This window comes from Eimeria acervulina, genomic scaffold (genome assembly GCF_000499425.1).
Source record: "Eimeria acervulina Houghton genomic scaffold, Eah_scaff1338, whole genome shotgun sequence".
NCBI lineage: Eukaryota > Apicomplexa > Conoidasida > Eucoccidiorida > Eimeriidae > Eimeria > Eimeria acervulina.
In genome coordinates, this window is record NW_013549268.1 from 511 (window position 1) to 7737 (window position 7227).

The following is a 7227-nucleotide window of genomic DNA, read 5'->3' on the forward strand; positions in this document are numbered from 1 at the left end:
ATTAAAACAACAACGGAAGTCGTAAGCCTGGTGCTGTTCTTCTGCGGCAGGCTTGCTGCTGCTGCTGCTGCTGCTGCGGCTGCTGCTGCTGCTGCTGCTCTGCCTCTTGAGATTATCGGTTTTTCTGTTGTCTTCTTCTCTCCTTCTTCCCCCTTTGCGTTGCTGCTGAGGTGTACATACACCTCAACAATCATCATGAAGTCTTTCTTCAATGCCTGTCCTGTATAAGCGCTGGAGAGGCCCCGTCTTTGCTGTGGGGCCCCCTAAAGCCCCTCAGGGGGCCCCTTCCTTCAGCCTTTATGGGGGCCCCCCCAAGCGCTTCCCTGTGGGGGCCCCCTTCTTCCTTCCTCTCTCTTCAGCTGCAATAACACCGACGCAGAGACACCCGCTCTACACCTGTACCAACCATCAGAAACCCTCTTCGGGGGCCCCCTTAGGGGCCCCCTTGGAGCTCCTATTGGGGGCCCCCTTAGAGGCAGCCTTGGGGGCCCCCCTAGGGGCCCCCAAGGGGTCTCTCTCTGTGTGTTATAGGGAAGAGAGGAGGCTGTTGTGTGTGGCTGTTAATAGAGCAGACGAAAGAGAGATAAAGATAAAGATAGAGAAGGAGCAAGGCGAAGAAAAGACAAAGAATTACGTGGGTGCATTATCAGCCTTTAACTCTGCAGAAGAAGTCAAGGGGCCCCTATCAAAGCAGAGGGGGGCCCCCCAATGTATTAGGGGGGCCCCCAACAATAATATTTATTTAGGTAGAGCCTCTACTACTGGTTGTATTGCTACTGCTACATATGATAGTTCTTGCACTTGCTTGCTGCTGAGCTTCTCCTTTGACGGTGGGGATACACCGCAACCAGCAGCAGCAGAAGCAGAAGCAACAGCAGCAGCAGCAGCAGGGACGACAATATCAGCAGCAGAAGCTGCTGCACGTTCTCTGCAGCGCGCCGCTGCTGCATGCGAAGCAGCCAGCAGTAAGGTGGGGGCCCCTGGGGGCCCCTGGGGGCCCCCCTTGCTTGCTGCTTTAGTTGCTGAGGCCTTTGCAGGTGTACGTACACCTGAAGAGGGGGGCCCCCGCATGCAGCACGTGGTGTATCTGCAGCTCCCTTCTTTGTCTCTTGGGGCCCTTTCTGAGGTTTTATATTTTTGTGCAGATGCAATTAAAGTTAAAGATAAATTCTTCTGGGAAGAAGCAGGAAGAGTGGCGTTGCAGCAGCTGCAGCTGCTGCTGCACCCCACAGCAGCAGCAGCAGCAGCAGAACCAGCAGCAGCAGCACCAACAGCAGCAGCAGCACAACTAGCAGCAGCACAACCAGCAGCACCAACCACAGAACCACCAGCATCAGCAGCAGAACCAGCAGCAGCAGCAGCAGCAGCATCAGCAGGAGGAGGGGGCCCAGCAGCCTCTGAAGGACATCGTTGCATCGTCAGCAAGGAGGGGGCCCCCCTCGAGCTGGGGGCCCCCATCGTGAAGGTTGCTGCAGCAGCAGCACCTACGGGGTGTATAATAAAGCTGCTGAGAGCATTTTTGCTGTCGCAGCAGCAGCAAGAGGCGCTGCTGCAAGCAGGGAATTTGCTCCTGGGGCTGCGGTGTACCTACAGCCACAGCGACCTGCTGCATGCGCTGGCGCTGCTGCATCTGTGGGGCCCCACAGGGCCCCCCCCTCTCCTCATGCATGCTATTGAAACTCGGCTGCTGCTGCGGCAGCAGCGGCTGCCTCTTCCAGTTGTTGCTGCTGCTCTTAATGCTGCAGCAAAGCACAAACTCTTTTCTACAAGCCACGCAACTGCTGCATACTCCTCTCTTCATGGGGGGCCCCCCTATAGGGGGCCCTTCAATCTGGTGGCGGGGCCCCCTATGGAGAAACCAGCAGAAGCAGCAGCAGCAGCAGCAGCAGCAGCAGCAGCAAGAGCAGCAGATGTGGTTTCAGCAGCAATTTCAGGACCAGCACCAGCAGCAGCAGAAGCAGCAGCAGCAGCAGCAGCAGCGGCGGCGGGCGTAACTACAACAACAGCATCAGGAGCAGCAGCTGCAGGAGGATCGTCAGCAGCAGAAGCAGCAGCAGCAGCAGCAGCAGCAGCAGGACCAGCGGCTGCTCTATACTGGAGCCTGTCTCTCAGCGGCTGCAAGGCAATTGCGGTGTATGCACAGCAAAAGGGAGGAACAATAAGGGGGCGAGATGTTGCGTTAGCGTGTAGGGCTTTTGTAAGAGCCAGACAAGATGCAGCAGCAGCAGCAGCAGCTTCTGCTGCTGCTGCTGCTGCTGGAGGAGGAGGAGGAGGAGAAGCAGCAGCAGCAGCACGATCAGCAGCTGCAACAGCAGCAGCAGTAACAGCAGCAGCAACTTTATTCGTAGAGATACTTGAGGACAATTGGGGGGCCCTCAGAGTATCGCTCGAGCCCCTCAGCCTCTCGATGCTGCTGGAGGCCCTATCTAAGCTTCACTTCGCTCTACCGTAAGCTGCACGCTTTGCATGCAGGGTTTAGGGTTTAGGGTTTAGGGTTTAGGGAATAGGGTTTGGGCCTTTAGGGTTTAGGGTTTAGGGTTTAAAGGTTTAGGGTTTAGGATTTTAAGGTTTCTGCGGTGGGTGCTGCTGTATCGTTTAGAGTGTATGCGCTGCATGTAGCAGCATGCAGCACATACACTGCATGCAGCAGCAATTGGAAATATATCATTTGCTGCTGCATGCATTTCTTTTGCTGCTGCATGCATTTCGTTTGCTGCTGCAGTTGACTGCTGTAGTTAGGGCACCAGCAGCAAAACCCGTTGTCTCTTTTTGTGTCTCTTCATCTGAACGGATCTCCTCTGCATGCATGCATGCGTGCAGGGATGCATGCATGCATGCACCAACAACAAACGCATGCATGCATGTGTTTGTTGATGGTTTGGGGGTGGGCAGTTGTTGCATGCATGCATGCATGCATGCATGGAGGTGCATACACTGCATGCAGTTGCATGCATGGAGTTTATACATTTAAGATAATGTCTTCTTTGTGGGCTGTATGTGTGGGATTCAGGGTGGGCTGCAGCAGCAGCTTGGGGGCGTTGCTGCATACTTTGAACAACCAGATTTCTTCTCTGTCTCCTCAGCAGCTTCTTGCTGTAGCGCGGGGCCTCGCAAAGACACCCCACAGACCCGAAGGACAGAACAATGCCTTTCGCCTCGTCTGGCGGTGAGTACGCGTCTGGGATCGTCTCCTATGGGATCGTCTCCTTTGGGATCGTCTCCCGTAGGAACGTCTCCCTTGGGATCGTCTCCCTTGGGATCGTCTCCCTTGGGATCGTCTCCTTTGGGTGTTGTTTCCATTGGTTCCTGCTGTATCCTGCTTTTTTTGTGGGGTTGTTTATTTGTTGGGGGCTCGCGTGCGTTGGGATTGTCTTTTGTGGGGTGTTCAGTGTGGGATCGCTTTTGGGATCGTCTCTGTGTCTCCTTGTTGCTTGCTGCGCAGTTTTCTCTCTAAGGCCACAGACATCTCTGCTTTGTCTCCTTTGGATTTGCAGAGTCTGTTGCATGCCCTTATCAGGCTGGTGAGCTGAGGGTTTGTTAATATTATTTATCTTCTTATCTTAATAATAGTAAATAATATTAATAATACTGCGGGGGGCCCCACACTGCAGTTGCGGGGGCCCTACATTACTCCATTCAAGGTACAGGGGTCTTCATACCATGTGCAATGTCTTGTCCTAGGGTTTAGGGTTTAGGGTTTATGATTTAGAGGTTAGGGTTTAGGGTTTAGGGTTTAGGGTTTAGGGTTTAGGGTTTGGGGATATGTGCTACTATCTTTAGGGTGATGAGGCTCCACCTGAGGCTGTCCTTGAGGCAGCAAAGGCTTTGACCAATTGGGGGCCCCCGGGGGCCCCCAGGGGCCCCCGGGGCCCCCTCCCTTCAGGGCTTAGAGAGGAGGGTTTAGTCTTTCAGAGCCGGTTTGGGGTAAGCTTGGGTTTAGGGTCTACGGTTTAGGGTTTAGGGTTTATTGATAATGGGTTATGGGGTAGGGTTTAGGGTTTAGGGTTTAGGGTTTAGGGTTTAGGGTTTAGGGTTTGCATACAATTTAGCCTGGGATATGGCTCTCTAATGATACTCTTGCTGTTGCTGCTGCAGCAACGCAGCAGCAGCAACAAAGAGAGTCGCACGCTTGCCTTGCATGCGCTTGAAAATAATTATTCAAGGCTGCTGTTGCTGCTGCTACAGGCCCTCAGCAACGAAATGACAGCAGCCCTCATTAACGAGGCATTACTCGCTGAAGAGCTGACCCTTAAAACAGTAAGAAGAAACAATAGTTCAGTCCTGCTGTTGCTGTTGCTGCTGCTGTTTGTGCTGCTGCTGCTGCTGCTGCTGCGCCTCAGGTAGCATGCTGCTGGTCTTGCTGCAGCTTGCTGCAGCTGCTGTGGTGTATTCACTTGCTCCGCCGCCTTTAAGTGCAGCTTGTGCTGCTGCTGCTTGTGCTGTTGCTGCTTGTGCTGTTGCTGCTTGTGCTGCTGCTTCTTGTGTTACGGCCGCTTGTTTTGCTGCTACGTTTAGCTGGGGTTGCTGTTTGCTGCTGCTGCGGTCGCAGGGGTATCGGTGCCTCGAAGCAATCGCTCGCATGTCTCCAGACTCTGCTGCTGCAGCACAGCAGCAGCAGCAGCAGCCAGTGCAGCAAACGTCGGAGCAGCAGCAAGAGCAGCCAAATGAGCAGCTGCACAGTCAGCTGCAACCGCAGCAGCAGCAGCAGCTGCTGCAGCAGCAGCACGGACAGCAGCACCGGCAGCAGCTTCAGCAACTGGTGTTGAGCCGCATGCAGCAGCAACTTTCGTCGCTGCAGCAAAACACCTGCCTATGCTCAGCTGCTGCTGCAGCTTTTGCTGCTCTCTGCCGTCTGCTGCCCCCTCCTTCTTCTTCAGTACAAACCCACGTAAACCCTAAACCCTAACCCCCTCAAACCCTAAACACTAAACCAGATGATCCATTTATATCAGAAACCTTAAACCCTAAACCCTTAAAACCCGTCAAACCAAAAACCCTAAACCCTCCAAACCCTAAACCCTAAACCCTAAACCCTTAAACAAATGAGCCCCTAAGAGCCTAAACCCTAAACCATAAACCCTTAAAACCCTAAACCCTTAAAATTACAAACCCTACTCAGGTAAACTGTACACCCAAATTTTCAGTATGCATCTGCTGCTGCTGCAGGCGCAGCAGCAGCAGCAACAACAACAACAGCAGCAACAGCAACAGCAAAACGCAGCAGCAGAGGAGTGGCAGCTGCTGCGCATGCAAGCGGGGCTTGCAGGAGACCTTTCGAAGCATATTATTGGCTGCGCTGCTGCTGCAGCACACGCACCAACTCTTCGTTTTGCTGCTGCTGCTGCTGCAGCAAATGTTGCAGCAAGGATTCGCGCAAGAGAAGAACTGCTGCTTTCAACGTCTCCAGGCACAGACGCTGTTGCCGCGAACAGCAGCAGCAGCAGCAGCAGCAGCAGCCAGATTGCAACAGAGGCAGCAATGCGGCTGCTGGCTGCTGCACATGAGGGCCTCCGTTATGTTTCTGCATCTTCACAGTCTGTTGCTGCAGATTGGTTGAGGTGTATGTACACCTCAATTAAGTATGGAGTTCAGCCGCTTGGGATAGAACCCCCCGCGACCTGCTATCTCTCTGCTCATCCTGCTGCTGCTGTTGCTGCTGCTGCTGCTGCTGCTGCTGCTGGAGGTGCTGATGGTGCTGCTGCTGAGGGGCTGCATGCATTTCGATGCAGCATGACAGCAGCAGGAAAAGATGTTAAGAACCTCCTACAGGCAACAAAAGTTGGTGAGCCTTTCATTTGCTATTGTTGCTGCTGTTGCTGCTGCTGCTGCTGCTGGTTTTGCTCCTGTTGCTGCTGCTCCAGCACGTCTACTGACAGCGCAGTGGTAAGGGTTTGGCCATGCTGGCGTTATGGTTGCTGCTGCTGCTGCCTCTGCTGCTGCTGCTGCTGCTTATGCTGCTGCTGCTGCTGTTAAAAGGAATAATGAAAGCATCAGCAGCAGCAGAATAAGAGAGGACCCATGACAGACACACGAAGTTGCATCAAAAGACAAGAGAGAAATAAATAAAAAAGAATTAAATAAATATATGTTTTGCTGCTGCTGCTGTGCATGCAGTGTGTGCCCTGGCGTCTTTCGGTGTACACCCCAGCAGCCTTCATCGTCTCTTCAGCAGCAGCAGCAGCAGCAGCAGCTCTTCTTCGCCTCAGCATGCATGCGCTGCTGCTGCATGCGCGCGAGACGTTGGGGTGAAGGAGACAGTAAAGCCCCAAGGACTGCCCCTGGAAGGGCATTCAGGCCCTGCTGCTGCTGTTGCTGCTGCTGCTGTTGCTGCTGCTGCTTCGAAGACGCATGCATTTGCAGCAGCGCAGAGGAAGCTTGAGGAGATGGGTAAGTGTATTTGTCTTTTTGTTGATGATGTTTTATATCTTTTTTTGTTGTTTTTCTGCCTGTACACCCCAATTGCTGCTGCTGCTGCTTCTGCTGCTGCTGCATCAGTCAGCGGCATAACAGCAGCAGCAGCACTGTCTGTTTTTATTTTGTTTTCTCTTTAAATTTTTGCTGCAGTTGTTTGTTTGTCTCTTCGCGTCGCTCTCCCCCAATTAAACCAAACATTCTACAGATATTTCAAAGCATCAGCTGTACGTACATCGCACATCGATCTGCCTGTACACCTCAGGCGTATATATATATATATTATATATATATATATATATATATATATGCACTTGCGTGAAGTGCCTAGACACCTGAAAATGCATACGTGTTTGCATTTGCTGCTTGAGGTGCCTGTACACCTGAAAATATTTTGTATGTGTCTGTGCACAAATAAACAAAAAAACGTTGGTGTATGTTTGTAGTAAATACTTTCTTTTTGTTTTAGTTTTAGTTTTATTGTTTTTGTTTGTTTTAAGAATAAAAGAATAAACATAATTTGTTGTTTTTGTTGTTTTTCTTCTTTTGTTTGAAGCCCAACCCAACAAGAAGCGGAGACACCAGAAGAAGAGACATCCCTCTCAGTGCTGCTGTTGATTTGCTGAACGCGCTGCTGTCTATTCGCCTTAAGCTTCATCTCCTTTACCCGCAGCAGCAGCAGCAGCAGGAGCAGCAGCAGCAGGAGCAGCTGCTGCTGGTGCCGTTGCTGCAGGCAAAGGAGCCAGTGCAGCAGCAGCAGCTCAACAAGCCGCAGGAGCAGCAGGAGCAGCAGCTCAACAAGCAGCAGCAGCAGCA

The 7227-nt window shown here is 52.4% G+C and overlaps 1 protein-coding gene across 1 annotated transcript; it reads left to right on the top strand.

Annotated features, from left to right (window-relative positions):
• Positions 1 to 211: 211 nt before the first annotated feature.
• Positions 212 to 6916, top strand: EAH_00058700 (hypothetical protein, conserved; the record flags this gene model as incomplete). The annotated part of the gene is made up of 9 exons (XM_013393639.1): positions 212 to 2448; positions 3011 to 3166; positions 3443 to 3521; positions 3781 to 3917; positions 4050 to 4257; positions 4550 to 4888; positions 5167 to 5782; positions 6115 to 6387; positions 6912 to 6916. The coding sequence occupies 9 exons, from the start codon at positions 212 to 214 to the stop codon at positions 6914 to 6916; spliced, it is 4050 nt and encodes a 1349-aa protein (XP_013249093.1).
• Between the last annotated feature and the right edge of the window lie 311 nt (positions 6917 to 7227).